The following is a 21649-nucleotide window of genomic DNA, read 5'->3' as shown; positions in this document are numbered from 1 at the left end:
TGAAAATAGAACTACCATATGATCTAGTAATTCCACTGCTGGGTATTTACCCAAAGAAAATGAAAACGCTAATTTGAAAAGATATATGCACCCCTATGTCTACTGCAGCATTGTTTTCAATAGGTAAGATATGGAAGCAACCCAAGTATCCATTCGTGGATGGATAAAGAAGAGGTAGTACATACCTACCCACACAACACACACACAAACACAATGGGATATTACTCAGCCATAAAAAAATGAAATCTTGCCATTTGTAACAACACGATGGGCCTACAGGGTATAATCCTAAGTGAAATAAGTCAGAGAAAGACAAATATATTATTTCACCCATATGTGGAATTTAAGAATCAAATGAACAAAGAAAAACGGAGATAAAAAAACAGACTCTAACATACAGAGAATAAACTGGTGGTTTCCAGAGGGGAAGTGGGCAGGAGGAGGAGGGAAAGAGATAAAAGGATTAAGAGCACACTTATCTTGATAAGCACTGAGAAATGTCTAAAGTTGTTAAATCATTACACTATACACCTGAAACTAATATAACACTACATGTTAATCATACTTGAATAAAAAATTAAGAAATCAAGAGTAAGATTCATGCTTTAACTATGAAAATCATCTATTATTCCATTGTCACTTCATTTGTTTTCGATACCCACTCCTCCCATACTGACTTTTCCCTACCTTGCTTCCTCTACTAGCCATACCCACTAAGCCTTCTTCAACCCAACAACCCATTCACATTACAAAGTTGGTGGAGTTTTTTTGTTCTTTTTTTTGTATCGTCCACTCCCCAAAATTACCTATAACTTCATCCCTTACCCAACATAACTTCGGAATCAGGGAAGATACGTTGGTGAGATTTCAAGAAAAGAGAGAGGGAAAGAAAAGTTAGTGGAAAGAATCCTACAGAATGTACTGTACTTATCAAGAAGCAGGAAATTACTCATAGGGAAGACTTAAAATATATGAAAATACAGAGACCTGAGAATGCAACTGTGGTAGCAACAGTTGGAAGAGTTCCCTGATTTTGCCAGGATCCCAAAGCAAAAAAGGGGAAACTAAGAGGTTATACCAAAGTCAACCAATGGTGTAAATCAGACATTCACAATGAATCATTCCCTGGGAGGGGAGGGCACTATAGAGGGGCCCGACTCTGGAGTTACAGCTGTGAGAAGTACTGCAATGATGGAAGACATTTGCAGAGGTCTGTCATGAGAAGTTGAGAGGAGAAGAAGGACCTGAGGGTTAGAAGGGTGTACTGTATTTGGAAGTAAGAGCCATCTCAAATAGAAAAGTGGTGTGGGAAGGATTGAGGGGGATGACACTGAATCTGGTTTCAAGATATTTTTAGTTTAGTGACAATTTCTCAAATAAAAAACTTCATTTTACACATATAAGTATTATTAGAGCAGCAGGGTAGCAACTGTCTAAGCTGAGGAAGTAAAGGTCACCAGGTAAAGTTCTTGCTTTCAGGGACTCCGTAGAGAATTCTAGCACAAAGTCTTCATCTCTTGAGTTCAAAGAAAAAGTAGAAACAGGGTTTAAGGTCGAGATCTTTTGCTCTGGTGATGTCATCTATTCAGAAAGAAGAAACAAAATTACTAACCAAATGTTACCACATTTTTTCCCTATAGTTTGAATGAATTCTAGTAATCTATATCATACAAATAATGCTTTGAAGCACATTATGTAGAGCTACAGTAGGGCAAAAACTCTTCCCAAAGGGACAGGATAAACTCACTAAAATCAATAAGAATAATAAAAAAATAAAACGCAGAACATAAAAACCACTGGATTTATTTGAAATGGGTCAGATCCTGACTTAGACTGATCTGGGTCATGGGGATTTGGTTCTGAAGATGAATTTCTAGTCAATAGGGCTTAACACTAACTCAGATTTCATGTTTGAAGATGTGAAGGTAAAACTTCCTGCAGACTCATGGAATGAACAGCTTTCTCTTATGTCCTCAGGTCTAGGGTTTATCTACAGTTGACCTAAACTTGAAGATACTACTCCCAAATGGACTGAATTTTTTTGATCTATTCCAGACATGAATAGTCATATTACTCATTATGTTATTCTCCTTAGAACAGTATTTAATTTTCTTGCTGCTTCCAGAAATTAATCACCTTAAAAATATAATACGATGATCACATTTAATATATACATATATTTGTATAACAATAGAATGAAAGAATAAAAGTTTGGAAGAATACATACCAAACTGTTAAGAGTGGTTGGTTTCTAATGCAGGTGGAATTAAGGAGAAAGGATTCTTGTAACTTTATGTACTTCTGAATGGTTTAAATTTTTTAGAATGTGCATGTCTTTTTTTTTTTCAGTAAGTTACAATAAAGTTTAAAAATGTATATATAAATTTTAAAACACTCTCTTAATTAGTCATTTGGTTCTAGGTGCTGTGCTAGGAAATAAGGATGTGAAGATGATTACTCATGATCCCCACATTCAGGGAGTTCAGTCTAGTAGAAGAAACTGACAAATCAATGGGAAATTACATTCAATCATCACCATAGTAATAGTCTTATTATAATAACAAATTCTTACTATGTGCTAGGGACTGTCCTAAGTACCTTTTAGTTTTAACTTATTTGATCCTTACACAACCATATGAGGTCAGTACTCTCATTTTCCTTATTTTACAACTGAGAGAATTGAGAAAAAGAGTAGTTAAGCAATTAAACTTGTTTAAACTCATCCAGCTTATTAGCAGCAGAGTTGGGATTCAAACCTAGGCAGCCTAGATTGTATTGCACTTTCAACAAAAGTAACAATAATAGGCAATACTTACTGAGTATGCACCTTGTTCCCACAGTACATTCTCTATCAACCAGCCACAGGTTTCTTTCTAAACATAAGTTTAATCATTTCACTCTTCTCATTAAAACCAATGGTTCCCAAACTCTCTCAAAGTACAAAGCTCTGAAAATGTCCTACCCAGTTGCCCTATAAGATTAGGTCCTTTACTTCCTTTCTGATCTTACTTCCTACCACTTTCCCCTTCGTTTGTTCACTCATTCCATGGCTACCTCCTTGCTGTTCTACAAATTGGCCAGCATTCCCCTGCCTCGAAACCTTTCCATCTGCTATTCCTTATGCCTGGAATGCTCTTCCTCCAGATATCTGCATGGCATGCGTGTCCTCTCCCTTCCTCTCTTTTCTTTCAGTTCTCCACCCCAGTGTTTTATTAGAGAGGCCCTATTTTACCTATAAAATAGAACTCCATCCCTCTTACACAGCTTTATTGTTCTCCACAGCACTTAAACCCTCTAAGGTACTATATACTTGCTTATTATCTGTCTCCTTTCATCAGAAGGCAAGCTCCAGGAGAGCAGATCTTTGCCTGTTTTATTCATAGGCCTATCTCTAACATGTAGAACAGTGCAACATACAGTAGATGCCCCCAAAATATTTGAGGAATGAGTGGCTAATCAATCAAATATGTTACTCTTTTTAAGGAATTTTCCATATCCAGTCACTACTTTCTTACATCTCATTTACCATTTAATCCATCTAAACTGGTTTCAATCCTCACTATTTCACTGAAACTGCTCTTGCCAAAGTCACCAATGACCCTCAAGTTGCCACATGAACCTGTTTCTGTCATTTTACCAATGTCTCCACAATAACTGACATAGCAAACCCTCCCTACCCCCCGATTCTTAAGAATGGGATATAACACATTCTCCTTTCTCTACACACTCTTGAAATGAACCCATCCATTCTCAGTGCTTTAAACTTTGCTATGTGCAAATGACCATGCAAACTTCTCTGAACCAGACCCATGTACCCGATTTCTAACTTTACATATCTACCTGACTCACAGGCGTTTCTGTCTGTTCCTATGTATTCACCAAACCTGCTCCTCCCTGCTGTGGACTGAATTGTGTCCCCTGCAAATTCAGATGTTGAAGCCCTAACCCCAATGTAACTGTACTTGGAGACATGGCCTCTAATAGGTAACAAAGTCTAAATGATAAATGAGGTCATAAGAGTGGGGCTGTGATCTGACAGAATTAGTGGTCTTATAAAAAGAGAGCTTGCATTCACCTGCTCTCTTTCTTTCTTTCCATGTGTACACATCGAGGAAAGGCCATGTGAGGACACAGTGAGAAGGCAGCTGTCTGCAAGCCAGGAAGACAGTCCTCATGAGAAACCAAATTAGCCAGAACTATGATCTTGGACTTCTGGCTTCCAAAATTCTGACAAAATAAATTTCTGCTGTGTAAGAGACACATTCTGCAGTATTTTGTTATGGCAATCCCGGCAGACTAATACACTCCTCCTTCTTACTCCATGCAGTGAAAACCACACAATTGTTAAGTCAGATAGCCAGGAATCTTTCTTCTCCCTTTTCCTTCACCCTAACTATCTACATTCAATCCATCAACATCCATGCTTCTAACTCCTTTCACTGCCACAATGCCTATTCTTAAGTCCCTATCAATTAAGTCTCCTCTAAACTGGTTTCTCTGTTTCCACCACAGCATCCATTAAACCCATCTACCACAGAGCAACCAGCAAACCTTTTAAAAATGTAAATTAAGTCATGTAATTTTCTGCTGAAAACCCTTCATGGATTTCCCTGAGGAACACAGAGGACTATCAAAATTCTTTACCTCACCTGTAAGATTGTGTGTCTGGCCCTGCTCACTTTTCCAATCTCTAATTACCACTTTCAAGCTCTACAATCCCACTACTCTGGCTTTTGTCCACTTTCTCAAGCCCACTCAACTCTTTTCGATCTCAGGGTATTTATACTTGCAGTTTCTTTACAAGGTATGTTCCTCCCCCTACAGCTGCCACAGCTGGAAAAGCCATAAAGTAGATTTATCCATAAAGTAGATTCCCCTATTTCAGAGTACGTTCATAGCTTTCTTACATAGCAATTATCTCAATTTATTTGTTTGCTTGCACTCTTGATTAACATCTCTCTCCCTCCTTTAACCATCTCATATTCTTTCTCCTTGGCCTTTAAAGACAGAGATCATACATACCTATTTTGTCCATCATTCTATACCCAAGTCTTACAAGTTCTGACCTACAGAGGGTATTTGGTATTGGTGAATTGCTATGTATTCATGAATTTTATATTTCACAGTAAAATTTCATAGTCTATTCCACACATGTTCCATATATTTACAATTAAGATTATGCCTAGGCATTGTATATCAGTTGTTATTATTGTCGGAACACTTTTTCTATTATGTTTTCTAACTGGTTCAGGAAAGCTATTAATTTTTTAAGTTTATCTTGCCTTCAACTCACTTACAAAATTCTTCTTAAACTTCTCATTTTTAATTGATTCTTCTTTTTCTTCCTCTTTAATTATGTATGCCTCCTATGTCATGTCATATTAGAAAATTCAAAACACCTTTGAATAAGATGGTAGTCATCTACATTTTGTTAATTATTCTAACAGAAATTTTGCTGCTTGTTTTATTGTTAAAATAATGTTGGCTGGTTATTGATAAACTTTATCATGTTAAAAATGATCCAATCGGGGCGCCTGGGTGGCTCAGTCGGTTGAGCGTCTGACTTCGGCTCAGGTCATGATCTTGCGGTCCATGAGTTCGAGCCCCGCATCGGGCTCTGTGCTGACAGCTCAGAGCCTGGAGCCTGTTTCAGATTCTGTGTCTCCCTCTCTCTGACCCTCCCCCGTTCATGCTCTGTCTCTCTCTGTCTCAAAAATAAATAAACGTTAAAAAAAAAAAAAAAGATCCAATCTTAAAATTTTTATTTTTTCATTTTTTTTTTTTTTTTTAATTTTTTTTTTCAACGTTTATTTATTTTTGGGACAGAGAGAGACAGAGCATGAACGGGGGAGGGGCAGAGAGAGAGGGAGACACAGAATCGGAAACAGGCTCCAGGCTCTGAGCCATCAGCCCAGAGCCCGACGCGGGGCTCGAACTCACGGACCGTGAGATCATGACCTGGCTGAAGTCGGACGCTTAACCGACTGCGCCACCCAGGCGCCCCTATTTTTTCATTTTTAATGGATTCATTTCTTATAAGACTACCAAGATTTTTTACTACCAACTATTAAAACTTTGCTTACAGTGTACCTTATTTGCTTCCAATGAAGTCCTCTCTGCTGATTTAAAATTAGAATCCAAATAATGATATGAACGTTCTGACTTTTTAGGAGAGAAATCTAAAATTGCTGTGGAGAAAAAAAAAAAAAAAAAAGCATGGATTTTTACATAATGGTTTGTTCAATGTCAAATAACTTTTTAATGTTATGTTTTATTTAGAATTTACTTACAGTCATTTTCAACTGTGTCCTTATTAGACTCAGCTCTCACTTGAAAATTGTCTTCAATATTAAAACTAATACCTCCTTTTGGAAAGTCATCTTCATCTGGGAACTAGAAAACAGAGATCCATTTACCAATTTATTTAGTAAAAAGAAACTGTATGTGTGTGTGTGTGTGTGTGTACATATCTATATCTTTATCTACCTCTATATATACACACATAGCTTGTGGTTATAACGAGACACAGACAAACAGAAAGCAATATGTTATGAAACCAATTCTAGTCAGGAAAAGTAGAGTATATTACATTTCATCTATTCTTACAGTTCACATTTCTTATACCTTAACACCATTGAAATGCAGATGAATCCTGTGATGACACTTTTACATCTGTATAGCACCAGCAATGGTTGTAACATAGTTGGTATTGCTGTGCAAGTGAAACTATATGCAAGTTAGACATACTGTTCATATATTGGTCACTTAAATAGGAGTTTGCATTAACATTACCATGTTATGAAATTTTGCTGTTTAAATGTATTCAAAAGGATGACATTATCATTTGCCATTGAACAAAAAAGTCTTGTGTTCACAGACGGGCAAGGAAACAAAGCAGGGTGATATACCTTATTTGTGATATACAAATAAATCCAAGACTTCTTTCAATAAATATAACATTAAAAATCTAAGTGAAAGTGAAAAAGTTCTAGAGATCTGTTTCACAATATTGTAAATATACTTCACATGACTGAACCATACACATAAAAACGGATGAGGTTGGAAACTTTATAATGTGTTTTTTACCACAATAAAAAGTTTTCAATAAAAAGTCTAAGTGATAAAGCATCGTATGTTAACTGACTGTTCTTCTTTCTTAGTGGTGTATAATAGAACAGTGCGCCTTTCAATCAGTGAGAGCACCTGAGAATTTAATGAACTACAGAATTTTTTTTAAAGTTCAGAGACTGCTATATGCAATTTGCCACATTCACACCAAAAAAATTCTCTCTGTTCCTAGATCTATCTGGTCATTTTGCCTTAAAACATATCATAGAAACTCATGATACAAAACATTACCATAACCAACGTATGTAAAAATAATTAGAAATAAAACAAATGGGGGTGCCTGGCTGGCTCAGTCGGTACAGCATGTGACTCTTAAGCTCAGGGTGGTGAGTTCAAGCCCCACATTGGGCACGGAATATAAATAAAACAAATGGATACAAATTTCATTTTCAATATGAGTGCCTCTATTCTCCTCAAAAAAACCATAGGAAATAAGACACAAAAACATCTTTTATCTTTGATGAAACTAAGAAACAATGGTAACCTTTAACAACCATATGTTAAGAGGACGGGGAAGAATACAAACTTCATCATATGAAAGAAAGTCACACCAAAGTACCTATTACAGGGGAGTCCAATGACAAGTAAACTGATTTACCCCTATAACCATGGAAACACTTAGAAACTATGCCATCCACAGGGGCTGCTGAAAAAGTAGGCTACAAAAGGCTAAAAACATTTAATAGAAGCTTTAGAATGAGAAAAATCAAGAAAATAATGGGGAGGAAATTACCAAAAAATTATTTTTAAAAAAATTTTTACAGGACTGGTGGACTTGTATCTGCAGGATAGATTCACTGAGAATTCAATATCCAGTATTAATAAAACCTGAAGGAAGGTTCATCACTGTGAAATTTCAGGAATAAAGAATACAAAGAAAATATGCTTAAAAACCTCTAGGAGAAAACACTGCTAAATTTAAATTTAAAAAGAAAAATAGCAGATCATATCCAACTTCTATATTTAGCCTATCAATCAAGGATGACAACAGAATAAAAATATTTACAACATACAAAGTCTCCCAAATTCTATTTCCCATTCTCCCTTTCTTCAGAGGCACTTAAGATGTGTCATAACAAAACAAGAAAAAAAGACAATGTTCAAGATATAGGCAACTCAAGCTAGGAAATAGGCAAAGTTTATTTATTTTTTTTAATTTTTTAAAATGTTTATTTACTTTTGACACAGAGAGAGAGAGAGAGAGAGAGAGAGAGAGAATGAGCGGGGGAGGGGCAGAGAGAGAGAGGGAGATACAGAATCTGAAACAGGCTCCAGGCTCTGAGCTGTCAGCACAGAGCCCGACACGAGGCTCAAACTCACAGACTGTGAGATCATGACCTGAGCCGAAGTCGGACGTTCAACCGACTGAACCACCCAGGTGCCCCTAGGTGAAGGTTAATTTTAAGATGCCAACTATACAGTGTAGACTAGGACAGATGGAGGACATAGGAAAGAGATCCAAGGGGGAAAAAAATGAACTAACAAATTTATCTAATAAGTTTGTGTAGATTCCTGTATTGAAGGGTATTTTATAAAAAGCTTTTCGAGTATGTGAAAAATCTTTACTCCAATATTCAAAGAATACTAAGCAAATTTTTAAAAATGAGACAATTAGAAACTAAGAAAAAAAATCCAAAATTATAAAAGAAACAAAATGTAACCACAGTATATTGTTTCAGCTGTGAAAATATTACAATATTTATAATACAAATGTTGAACATCTATTTATCTAAAAATGATATAGTTATACTAGGAATCTGAGAGAATATAAAGAAGGAATTCAGAAATAACTTATTCTACTTAACATAGCCGATCATTAGTTCTTACTAAAAATAGTGTAAAACCATGATAATAAAGAAAAGCAACAAGATTCATTATTAAAAAGAACTAAAGGAAAACTTCAGAGTTCTGGCTCCACAAACCATGAAAAAAAGCACTGATAGATCTGATTACAAAAATATTAAAAATGCATTTCTGCAGAAAATCATAAACAGAACCAAAACACTAATACATTAGGAAAAATGGCAAACGGTTAGTTTTCTTAATATGAAAAGAGCTCCTACAAATCAAATATACAAATAACAGATAGAGAATGCTGTATGCCACAAATGTAAAATTTTATGGGAAAAATTTAAGATCAAAATAGAAAATACATTATTACAATATTGAAAAAATATCAATAAAATATTGTAAAAATGTCAATTCTCCTCAAGATTTACATACACAATGAAATTCCAATCAAATTCCCAGCATGTTTATGCACATGTGTGGAAATTATTAAGCTAATTCTAAATGTATATGGAAATGCAAAAGCTAAAAAGAAGAAAGTGGGAAGATTTAGAGATGCATGAAAACACATACTTTGTAAGATATGAAGACTTCCAAAACTACAAACCAATGAATCAGAAACAGAAACCAAAACTGGACCTGAAATATAAGGACACGTGATTTATACAGCAAAGGGGGAAACACAAAAGGATGGAGAAAAGATAGCCTTTTCAATAAACGGTGCTAGGTCAACTGAATGTCCATATGGAAAAAATATGAAACTTTATCCATATTTCAATACATAAAAAATTGTACATCAAAGTGTGAAAGGCAAATAATAAAGCTTCTACAGGATAATATGAGAGAATATTTTCTTTTCTTTTTCCTTGTTTTTTTTTTTTTAGAGAGAGAGAGACTGCATCTGAGCAGGGGAGAGAGGGCAGAGGGAGGGGGGGAGAGAGAGAGGGAAAGAGAGACAGAGAGAGAGAGAGAGAGAAAGAGAGAGAATATCCCAAGCAGGCTCCACAGTCAGCACAGAGCTCAATTCCGCAACCCTGGGATCATGACCTAAGCTGAAATCAAGAGTTGGATGCTCAACCACTGAACCACCCAGTTGCCCCATGGAGGAAAGACTTCTTAGACCTAAGACAAAAAAGCACTGATCATAAAGGAAAGGGTAGATAAATTGTATTATGTTAAAAATTATAAACTTCCATTCATCAAAAAGCATCATTAGGAGTAAAATATAAGACAGAATCAGGGAAGGTATTTGCAAAGTATTCAACTGACAATGAGTATATATCCAATATATAAAGGATTTCAAAAATTAATTAAAAAGATAAACACATGAATTAAAAACTGAGGAAGAAATCTGAACAAATACTTCATCAAAGAGAATACAGAGAAGGCCAATAAGCATCTATAAAGGTCCCAACCTCACTGTTAGGCAGGAAAATGCAAACTAAAACCACAATGAAATACCACTACATATCTACCAGAATAGCTAATATTCAAAACACAAACTGTCAGAACCAAGCGTTGATGAAGATATAGAGTGATGGGGACTCTCATACACTTCTGATAGAAATGTAAACTATAACAACCATTTTTGGAAAGCAGTTTGGCATTATATACTAAAAGCAAAGATATGCATATCTGGTGACTCAACAATCTCACTCCAATAAAGTATAATTAACAGAAGCGCATGGCAGCACATGAATGTTCCTATCAGCATTTTCCATAACAACCAAATGCAAACAACTGAAGAATGGATAAACTGGGGAATATTCATACAACGGACTAGCACACCAGCAATGAAAATGAATAAACTACAGCTACAGGTAACAACAGTGATGAACTTCAAACGTTCAGTGTTGAACAAAAAGAATGAGACACAAAAAATACATTGCATATTACTTTATTTACATCAAGTTTTAAAAGCACAATGAATATACGGTGTTTTAAGTCAAACTAATGGTTATCTTTGGAGGGAACAGAAGGAGTAGTAGTTGAAAGGGAGTAGAGGGGGACTTCTGGGTGGAGGTTACATGGGTGTGTTCACTTCATGGTAATCATTAAGCTGTGTACTTATGGTATGTATATTTATTTTGTATGTGCATCACACTTTAATAAAAAAGAAAAAAAAATTTAATCTCTTTGACATTGTTTCAAATATATGCATATTGTTCTCTCTCTATGACCTCTATTTGGTAGCAATGAGAAGTACCTGGTGTCACAGTGAAGTGGGGGTGGGGATAATAGAAGAAAAGAAAAAATCTATAGCTGTTAAATATATTTTCTAAATGTGATCTATTTGCCATTGTCATGAATCCCTAGTCTTTTCTTAAATGAAAAGTAATCCTTTAAATTCCAGGTCCTAAAAGGCAGCAAATCTTTCAAATAAAATATTTTTCTCTTATTTAGATTGATTTCAGATACCATGCTTCTTATCAATTTACTAAACTCCTTTGTAACTTACATTTGTTCAAAGATTTAAATATAATCTGTTTATAAGATTTAACACTTACATAAAGAAAATGATTTGGCAAGGTGCAACTAGAAAAAATATTTTTACCTGCAAGAAATCAATCTGCATACAAGCGCTAGTCAATTTTGGTGTCAAAAAACAAGAGTCCGTCATGCAGTTTCCATACTCAATACTATCTGGAAACTGACTGCATTCTAGCTGTGAGTTGTGTCCTCTGACCATCACAGTGCTAGTGGCTGATCCTTTCACTTGGTGCCCTTGAAACTCAACAGGCTACAAGTAAATTATTAAAAATGAGTATTGCATAAGTATATATTGATATATAGTCACAATGTATATATACACAGAAATCACAATTCAGCTCTATTAAATATTACTTAATGTAAGTAATTACTAAGTGACCAATACTAAAACCAGGAAAGACCCCTATTATCCTAATATGTTAATTATGAAATATAATTCAGTTATTGATTTAATTCAGTTCAAAATGAATAAGTACTAATTTTTTCATTATAAGCATAAAAGTATAGTTATAATGAACTAATTCCACCAGAAAGATGTGGAGCAGCTCACAGTTTGTGAGTTCGAGCCCTGTGTCAGGCTCTGCGCTGATGACAGTATGGAGCCTGCTTCAGATTATCCCTCCCTTTCCCTTTCTCTCTGCCCCTCCCCCACTTGCTCTCTCTCAAAAATAAATGAATAAATTAAAAAAATCAGAAAGATGCAGCACCTGGGTAACTCAGTCAGTTAAGTGTCCAAGTCTTGATTTGGGCTCAGGTCATGATCTCATGGTTGTGAGACTGAGCCCCCAGTCGGGCTCTATGTGGGATCTACTTGGGATTCTCTCTGCCCCTCCCCTACCTGTGCATGCTCTTTCTCAAAACAAATAAACATTAGAAGAAAAAAAACAGGAAGACATAGTTGCTCCTTTCTCTATGCTTCCCCTGTACATTATAAAATTTTCCATTATAGACTTATCACATCATAGTACAACGAAGTTTCTTCTTATCTATATACTACCTATACTGTAAGCTCCTTGAGGGAAGAGACTTTTTTGTTTCATGAGGATATAATGTGCATTTAACACTGTCTTTGGCATATAGGAGACAGTCAATAAACATGATAATAGGAGGGAAAGTAAGAGAAGAAATACAAGAAGCACTTTCCTTTGTTTAGGCATTTTGTACACTATCAGGCTTAATAGAGGAGGGATGGGGGCTCCCAGAAGATCTGATCCTATTGCTCTGAGACCAGAGGCCTAAGAATAGGATGCCAATCTAGGCATGTACTTCAGGGAGGTACTGTCATCTCCTCAGAGACTTGATCAGCTTTCAGGCTCCAAATGGCTTTCTCTGCTGCCCCCTTGAGGGCTCTAGGATTTTTACTCCTCACGGGTGACCAAACCTACCCAGAAAGTAGGAAATTAAGATTGCTAATAGAGCCAAAGGAATGTACATAAAGGACAAATTTATTTCTAACTCATAAATGAACAAAATTATAATAGTATACAATCTGAATATTCTCTTATTAAAAATGAAGATTCTAAATCATACATTTGAGAGGAAAATCAAATCTAAATTGCCCCTGTATGGGACTTTTATTGAAAATATCCTGAATTATGAAGCACACACATTTCAATAAAAAACAGTCTCAATTGTTAAAGACTGTATATTTCCGTTTTGCTTGATGGGGAATACACATTCTCCACAAGAACACAGATGCCTTGTTTTCTATGTTTCTAAGTGGATCTCTTCTGTAGAGATCTATTGGGTTTAAGAAACAGAATCGGTACTTACAAATCTCAACTATTTATATGCTACTTTCTCTATCAATTTTTGATATGCAGTAGGTGGAACTACTTAGACCTTGGTTTATATATACTTCTACAGAGGTAGAAGTGGTAGAGTAGACTATATGTTCATAGCTATAAAAATCTCTATTTTGTTCTCCACAGAACATTCATTAATTATACTTAATTTATCTTCCTGTCCAACCCCTAGGGCATCCTTCACACATATATATGTGTATATATACATATATACAGAGAGAGAGAGAGAGAGATACATATACATGTATATATATATATATATATATATATATATATATATATATACATATCCTTCATATATACATATATATGAGATGCATTATTATTAGTTCATGAGTAAAGAGAAAGGGCTCAAGACCAAACAAAGGCTAGCAGTCATTAGTTACTCTTGCTCTTAAAACCAGGTTAATTCATTATGCTCACTAACCTTCTACCTATGAAAACTCTTGACAGTTGTATAAAAAACAGCAGGAAAAGATAGTAGATTAGAAAATCAGAGTTCTTCACAAGTTTTACCTTAGGATCACAGGTTTTTCTCTCTAACTGTTTAGGAATAACATCTAGAAAAGTAGCCTCTTCTTCACCTCCCAAGGGAAAGAACTAGAATAAAATACCAGTAAGTGTGTTAGCTACAATAGTTTTGTAGGTGGTTCATGGGTTAGATGGGAAAATACTCCCAAAACTTAAAGTTTCCCATTTGAAAATACACTTGCCATTTCAATCTTCTGTATATACATATGTATAAAAGGTACCCCTGGCAAAGGAGTTCTCTAGCAGATAAGGCACTATGCTAATTAATTTTAAAATTCAGCAATAAAAAAATTCTAATTCTAAAATTTTAATTGAATGTTTTAACACTAGAAAAAATTGTTGAGTACCTAATAATTATCCATCAAACCTAATATTTAATGCGAATGCAGATTATTTAATTCAAAAATTAGTATGAAATCAAAGGAGGAAAAATTGTAAACAGTGTTAACAGTTTATCTAAAGAATGAATCAGGGCGCCTGGCTTGCTCAGTCAAGCACGCAACTCTTGATCTCAGGGTTGTGGGTTGTGAGTTCAAGCCCCAAGCTGGGTGTTAAGCCTACTTAAAAAAAAAAAAAAAAAAAAAAAGAGTAATTTTCTAGCAACCATAAAACACAAGATATAGACAATAGAAACTAGTCATTTTTAGTTCATCAAATGACTATGTAAAATAACCATGACTTCTACTATGATTTAGACAGAAAAATGAATTCAACTGAGAAGCAATTTTTATGTTTAAAAAATATAGAGAAAAAAATTTCCCCAATAGACAGAAGAGATAAATTAGTGTACTTCTTCAAATAATGGCAGCTTTCCATTAATAAAATACATTAAAACATCTCCCAACGAAGTAGTTCTTGAAAACTTTCAACTCTTATTTTATTTTTTTTATCAACTCACATTTTAGAATTAGAATTTTCTAATACAGTGAATTTAAAAAATCAATTAGCACAGCACCTTCTCTTCTGCTTTGCTATGTGTAGCTAATTATAGAAATAAAGTGGCAGTGTCATTAAGTGTATCCTCAAAGAGGACCCTAATTTAAAATTTTGAAAGTTCTTTCTATGACTAGTGTACATGAAGAGACTGCTTCAGAGGGTTGTAGTACAAAACGCATTACATAAATGCAAATATATTCCTATATTAATGCTACAGATTTAAATAATTTTTTTTTGCAAAAGACCGTAAGGCCTTTTTCATTACTATTAAAATTACAATGGACTTTTTAAAAAACATGTAATTATTTACTTATTTATTTAGAGAGAGAGAGAAAGCGTGAGCAAGAAGGGGCAGAGAGAGGGAGAGAGAGAATCCCAAACATCTTTGCACTGTCAGTGCAGAGCCCTATGCAGGGCTCAGTCTCATGAACTGTGAGATCAAGACCTGAGTCAATACCAAGAGTTACATGCTTAACCAACTGAGCCACCCAGGCATCCCAAAACATGTAATACTTGTTTTAAGAGGAAACTCATTCTGGAGGAAAAAACAGTGATATTGTTTATTTGCAGTTTATACTTTGTGATAACTGTTCTTGAAAGGGTTAAATCCTAATTTTTCAAGTGAAAGAAAGCATTAAGAATATGATCACATATGGCCCCTGGGTGGCTCAGTCAGTTAAGCGTCCCACTCTTAGTTTCTTTTAGCTCAGGTCATGACTTCATGCTTCGTGAGTTCACACCAGTAGCCTGGTTTCTGCTTTGGATTCTCTCTCTGTCCCTCCCCTGTTCCCGTGCATGGTGCACCCGCTCTCTTTCTCTTTCAACATAAATGAACTTAAAAAAAAAAAAAAAAAAAAAAAAAAAAAAAAAAAGAGGGGTGCCTGGGTGGCTCAGTCGGTTAAGGGTCCGACTTCAGCTCAGGTCCTGATCTCGCGGTCTGTGAGTTCGAGCCCCGCGTCAGGCTCTGTACTGACAGCTCAGAGCCTGGAGCCTGTTTCAGATTGTGTGTGTCTCTTTCTCTCTGACCCTCCCCCGTTCATGCTGTCTCTCCCTGTCTCAAAAATAAATAAATATTTAAATAAACAAATAAATAAATAAATAAATATTTAAAAAAAAAAAAAAAAGTGAGGGGCTCCTGGGTGGCTCAGTCAGTTAAGCTTCCGACTTCAGCTCAGGTCACCATCTCGCGGTCTGTGGGTTCGAGCCCCGCGTTGGGCTCTGGGCTGATGGCTCAGAGCCTGGAGCCTGCTTCCGATTCTGTGTCTCCCTCTCTCTCTGCCCCTCCCCCGTTCATGCTCTGTCTCTCTCTGTCTCAAAAATAAATAAACGTCAAAAAAAATTAAAAAAAAAAAGTGACCATTTATAAGCTAAATTATGCAGTTGCTAATTTTGATTTTATACATTTGCTCTTATTATATACATAAAGGGTGAAAAATGATTGAGCCACCACAATATGAATTTTATTTCTTATGTTTTGTTCTCTTTTAGGCAAAGGAGTTGCAGGTGCAGCTGTAATTGTCAATGAATTCTTGGATTAAGTAATGCTTACAAAGCTTACAGACTTAGTTTTATAATAAAAGATTTGTTATATAACCAAATTGCATTGACCACACAGGCATTGGTACAAAAGATAGCAGGATCATCTAAATAAGTATAAAGGAGCAACTAATTATAAATGAGATTGAAAACTAGTGGTGCCTGGGTGGCTCAGGTGTTAAGCATCTGACTTTTGATTTTGGCTCAGGTCATGATCTCACGATCATGACCTTAAGATTCTCTCTCTCTTCCTCTCTCTGTGCCCCTCTCCTACTTACACACATACTGTCTCTCTCTCTCAAAAATAAATTAATTAATTAAAAAATAAAAAATAAGATACATGAGACTGAAAACTGACAATGTAAAATACAAACATAAAATTATATGCCATACCTATATATACAACTATAATTTCTGGCTACTTTATAGTTTAAAAATGAACATACCTGCAAAGACTGAAGTGGTCCACTTGGTTTGACTTCATTTTCTTTTATAATCTTAGGAACAGAATATTAATATAAGAACAACTAAAAGGTAGTAGTAAGTTACAAAAAATACATAAATTTCAATTAGACATAAGAAATAAAAGAACACCATCACTAATAATCAAGGAAGTAAAAAATGTTAATGAAACACTATTTTACTTAGCAAGAATTGAAAATATCTTAGTACTGGTGAATGTAGAGTGAAATAAATATTCATATTGGAAAACAGTAAGACTTTTAAATTTGACAATATATATCAAGAAAATTGTTCTTAGCCTTTCAAGCTATCAGTTCCACTTCTGGGACTCACATCTAAGGAAATAACTTAAATGTAAGCAATGATTTATGTGCAAAAACATTTACTAATATTTTATTTATCCTAGCAAAATGCTGGAAATAACCTAAATGTTCAAAATAGGGCACTGCTTGTCCAAAGCACAGGATATCCATAGGACAGAATAGTAAGTAACCTCTGAAAGATATATTTAACTGCTGATCAGTACCCAGTAGCAAGCCGCCAATGCCAAACTCTGTTCCGCAGGATGGGGTTTATTAAAGTTGTCAAGAATAAGACTGATTTCAAGAGATACCAAGTGAAATTTAGAAGACAAGAGCACAAAACTGATTACAAAGCTTTGAAATGCTTGGCAATTCAGGATAAAAATAAGTACAACACACCTTAATACAGGATGGTAATTTGTGTAACAAACAGAGATCTCATTTGTCAGATTGCTAATGCCCCTAAAGGAGATACAGTAGTTTGTGCAGCTCATGGGCATGAACTCCCAAAGTATGGTGTGAAGGTTGGTCTGACAAATCATGCTGCAGCATAGTGTACTGGCATGCTGCTGGTCCACAGGCTTCTCAGTAGGTTTGGCATGGACAAAAGTCTATGAAGGCCAAGTGGAGGTGACAAGATGAATACAACGTGGAAAGCACTGATGGTCAATCTGGTGCCTTCGTCTGCTATTTGGATGCAGGGCTTGCCAGAACCCCTACTGAAAATGAAGTTTGGGAGGCCCTCAAGGGAGTTGTGGATGGAGGTTTCTCTACCCCTCATAGTACCAAAAAATTCCTTGGTTATGATTGGGAAAGCAAGGAATTCAATGCAGAAATACATCAGAAGCACATCCTGGGTCAGAATGCTGCAGATTATATGTGTCACTAACGGAAGAAGACTAAGATGCTTACAAGAAACAATTCTCTTGATACATAAAGAACAATGTAACTCCAGGCATGATGGAGATGTATAAGAAAGCTCATGCTGCTGTACAAGAGAATCCAATCTTTGAGAGAAGCCTAAGAAAGAAGTTAAAAAGAAAAGGTGGAACCATTCCAAAATGTCTCTTGCCCAGAAGAAAGATCGAGTAGCTGAGAAGAAGGCAGCTTCCTTAAAGCGCAGGATCGGCTGCTGAGAGCTAATAAACCAAACCATAATTTTCTTTGAAGATTTTTCAGATTAAAGATAATAATAAACCTATTCACCAAGCAGCTAAAAAAAAAATAAATTAATAAAAGATATATTTAATAAGTGTTTTAATGATGTGAGAAATACATTAAGGGGATAAGATATAAAACTATTTGCACACATCAAGCTAACCATATTTTTAAAAATAGGCCAAAAAATCCTGGAAACACTAATAATAATTATCTCTCAGTAGGTTGTTTTATTTTTTCTTCACTTTCTTCTATAATTAAAAAAGAGAAAACATCAAGATTATTTAAAAAAAAACCAGTAACATGGAAAACAGAGTAAGATACAAAGTGGGGCAAATGAAACATTTCACTTTCTTTTCTTTTAAATATATCTTCTCGAAAAAGTGTCATATGAATTATCCCTCCAAATATGCTAATAGTATCCCCACTGAGAAACAAGAATTTAGATTTATTCTAATAAATTAATTTTATTCTAGAATTTCAATGTATCTAATTAGTACTATTATTTTTATATTACTACAATGGTTCCCAAACTGTTCAAGGTACTTTGGGGTGCCACAGGAAACTCAACATGGGCTCCATAAGATATTTTAAATTTAAGGGAAATACAGTGCCATTTGACCTCTATTGAATGAACTACTAACTCAAGGTAGTTCCATTTCAACAACAGATCTTATGTCATTTCTCTCAATGGCACCTTGTAAAGCTGAGTTTTCAGAAATTGCTATGATAAAAAAAATCAATTACCATGAGAAAAACAATGTGAACTAATTATTCTAAGGTTTGAGAAGCTGAGCAGTGCACAACAAATGCATACATTCTATCAGTGATTGTGTTTAAAAATAAAATGCTTACAGCAACTTCTTACCTAACACATCTCTAGAGGCAAGGGAAACAAAAGCAAAAATGAACTCTTGGGACCTCATCAAAATAAAAAGCTCTGCACAGCGAAGGAAGCAATCAGCAAAACTAAAAGGCAACCGACAGAATGGGAGAAGATATTTGCAAATGACATATCAGATAAAGGGTTAGTATCCAAAATCTGTAAAGAACTTATCAAACTCAACACCCAAAAAACAAATAATCCAGTGAAGAAATGGGCAAAAGACATGAATACATATTTCTCCAAAGAAGATATCTAGATGGCCAACCGACACATGAAAAAATGCTCAACATCACTCATCATTGGGGAAATACAAATCAAAACCGCAATGAGATACCACCTTACACCTGTCAGAATGGCTAACATGAACACCTCAGGCAACAACAGATGTTGGCGAGGATGCAGAGAAAGAGGATCTCTTTTGCACTGCTGGTGGCAATGCAAGCTGGTGCAGCCACTCTGGAAAACAATATGGAGGTTCCTCAAAAAATTAAGAATAGAACTACCCTACAACTCAGCAATTGCACTACTAGGTATTTATCCAAGGGATACAGGTGAGCTGTTTCGAAGGGGCACATGCACCCCAAAGTTTACAACAGTGCTATTGACAATAGCCAAAGTATGGAAAGAGCCCAATGTCCACTGACGGATAAATGGATAAAGATGTGGTATATATATATATACAATGGGGTATTACTTAGCAATCAAAAAGAATGAAATCTTGCCATGTGCAACTACATGGATGGAACTGGAGGATATTATGCTAAGCGAAAGTAGTCAGAGAAAGGCAAATATCATATGACTTCACTCATATGAAGAATTTAAGATAGAAAACAGATGAACATAAGGGAAGGTAAACAAAAATAATATAAAAACAGGGAGGGGGGCAAAACTAAAAGACTTAAATATAGAGAACAGAGAGTTGCTGGAGGGGTTGGGGGGGGATGGTTTAAAAGGGCAAGGGGCATTAAGTAATCTATTCCTGAAATCATTGTTGCACCATATGCTAACTAACTTGTATGTAAATTAAACAATAAACTAAAAATTAAAAATAAATAAAATGTTTACAGTAATCATTTCACTATACATATATCAAATTATTATGTTGTACACCTTAAACTGATCACAATGTTATATCTTTTATATCAATGAAAATGGAAAAAATAAAAAGCTCACTAAATTACTAGGACATAATACTTACTATGTTGTTTAATACTACTAACAAGTTAATAAATGGAACTGCCAGGTTTGGTTTTTCTTTTTTCCTTTTAGCCAAGGGATATAATGAAAAATATTCTGATACAAGGTGTGGGAGAGTCATGAAGCAAGATAGCTTGGAACGCTTTATATTACTGTAATTTCATTACTAATGACAACATTCTATATCAAAATATAAGAATATGCTGATAAGAAAAAAAAAAGACATACCTGTTGAGAATCCTGGTTCAGATGAGGAAACTTTGGTAAAGTTTGTGAAACTACTTCAGTCAATGGTTTCCTAGCTATAATAGATAAAATGAAATTATTTTATTCATCATACATATAGTAGTGTTTTAAACTTTTTAAAAACTTATTTCTAGGGGCACCAGGCTGGCCCACTTGATGATGACAACTCTTGATTTCAGGGTTGTAGGTTCAACCCCACACTGGGTATAGATACTACTTAAAAATAATAAAATCTTTGGGGGTACCTGGGTGGCTCAGTCGGTTAAGTATCTGATGCTTGATTTCAGCCCAGGTCATGATCTCATGAGAGATCAAGCCTCCATGCTGACAGCACAGAGCCTGCTTAAGATTCTCTCTCTCCTTCTCTCTGCCTCCCCCCAACTCCCACTTGCACGAGTCTGTGTATGCTCTCTCAAAATAAACATTTAAAATAAAACAATAAAATCTTTAAAAAACCACCTAAAACTGAATGAAACAAGGAATACAACTTAAATTTGAAGGTAAGGTAGTCTTGATAATTGTTGAATATGGATTTTGGATATTTGAGGATTCGTTGTCTATTCTCTGTATGTTCAAACATTTTCATGATAAAAATTTTTAAATAAGATTTTTGGTTATGTTCTAAGTCAGTACTAGAAATGCTTCCTTTTTTCAAACTAATTGAAAAACTGAGTAAACAGCTAATAATCTATACTAAAAATTCTAAAAATGAAACATTAACTGTTAGAAGAAAGCCAAGACCACCACTATACAGCTGCTATGTGCAAACACGGAAAAGAAAAGAAGAACTTCATGCTATTTCTGGGTCTATTTTAAACCCATTTGACTATGGTTTGAGAAAAAAAACTTCAATTATTTCCAAAGTGTATTATGCCAGACGCTGGGAAAACAGCAGTCCCTTGAAAAGGGAGAGCCACAGAATAAACAAACCACATAAATTCAGATTATGATACAAAAGGGCATCATAAAGGTTGATATGACAGAGACTAATGTAGATATGATGATTGGAAAGCTCTCTTGTGGGAAGTGATATTTAAGTTGAGATCTGAATATAAGAAAAGGCCACCAGCTATGCCAGGGGTAAAGGTGTTGAGACCAAAGGCACAAGTAAAAAGACTCTGAGACAGAGAAGTTGACAAGTCTACTGAATACAAAGGACATGGTGGCCAGGCCATCCTACCTTG

The 21649-nt window shown here is 35.2% G+C and overlaps 1 protein-coding gene and 1 pseudogene across 7 annotated transcripts in view; one reads left to right on the top strand and one right to left on the bottom strand.

The window, feature by feature from the left end:
* ZGRF1 (zinc finger GRF-type containing 1) overlaps positions 1–21649 on the bottom strand; it is a 92311-nt gene that overhangs the window by 43647 nt on the left and 27015 nt on the right. For 5 of the 7 annotated variants that reach the window (XM_045469971.1, XM_045469981.1, XM_045469960.1 and 2 more), the window contains 7 exons: positions 20448–20521; positions 16661–16711; positions 13728–13811; positions 11471–11656; positions 6291–6393; positions 6091–6188; positions 1458–1581 (listed from right to left, as the gene is read on the bottom strand). In XM_045469971.1, the coding sequence (XP_045325927.1) occupies positions 1458–1581; positions 6091–6188; positions 6291–6393; positions 11471–11656; positions 13728–13811; positions 16661–16711; positions 20448–20521 (720 nt within the window). The remainder of the gene's footprint in view (positions 1–1457; positions 1582–6090; positions 6189–6290; positions 6394–11470; positions 11657–13727; positions 13812–16660; positions 16712–20447; positions 20522–21649) is intronic. The other 2 variants (XM_045469990.1, XM_045470003.1) reach the window with 1 other exon arrangement.
* LOC123593716 lies at positions 17230–18192 on the top strand (annotated as a pseudogene).

Source organism: Leopardus geoffroyi, chromosome B1, assembly GCF_018350155.1.
Source record: "Leopardus geoffroyi isolate Oge1 chromosome B1, O.geoffroyi_Oge1_pat1.0, whole genome shotgun sequence".
Taxonomy (NCBI): domain Eukaryota; kingdom Metazoa; phylum Chordata; class Mammalia; order Carnivora; family Felidae; genus Leopardus; species Leopardus geoffroyi.
Note: the sequence above shows the minus strand (reverse complement) of the source record. Positions and strands in the feature narration are given on the sequence as shown.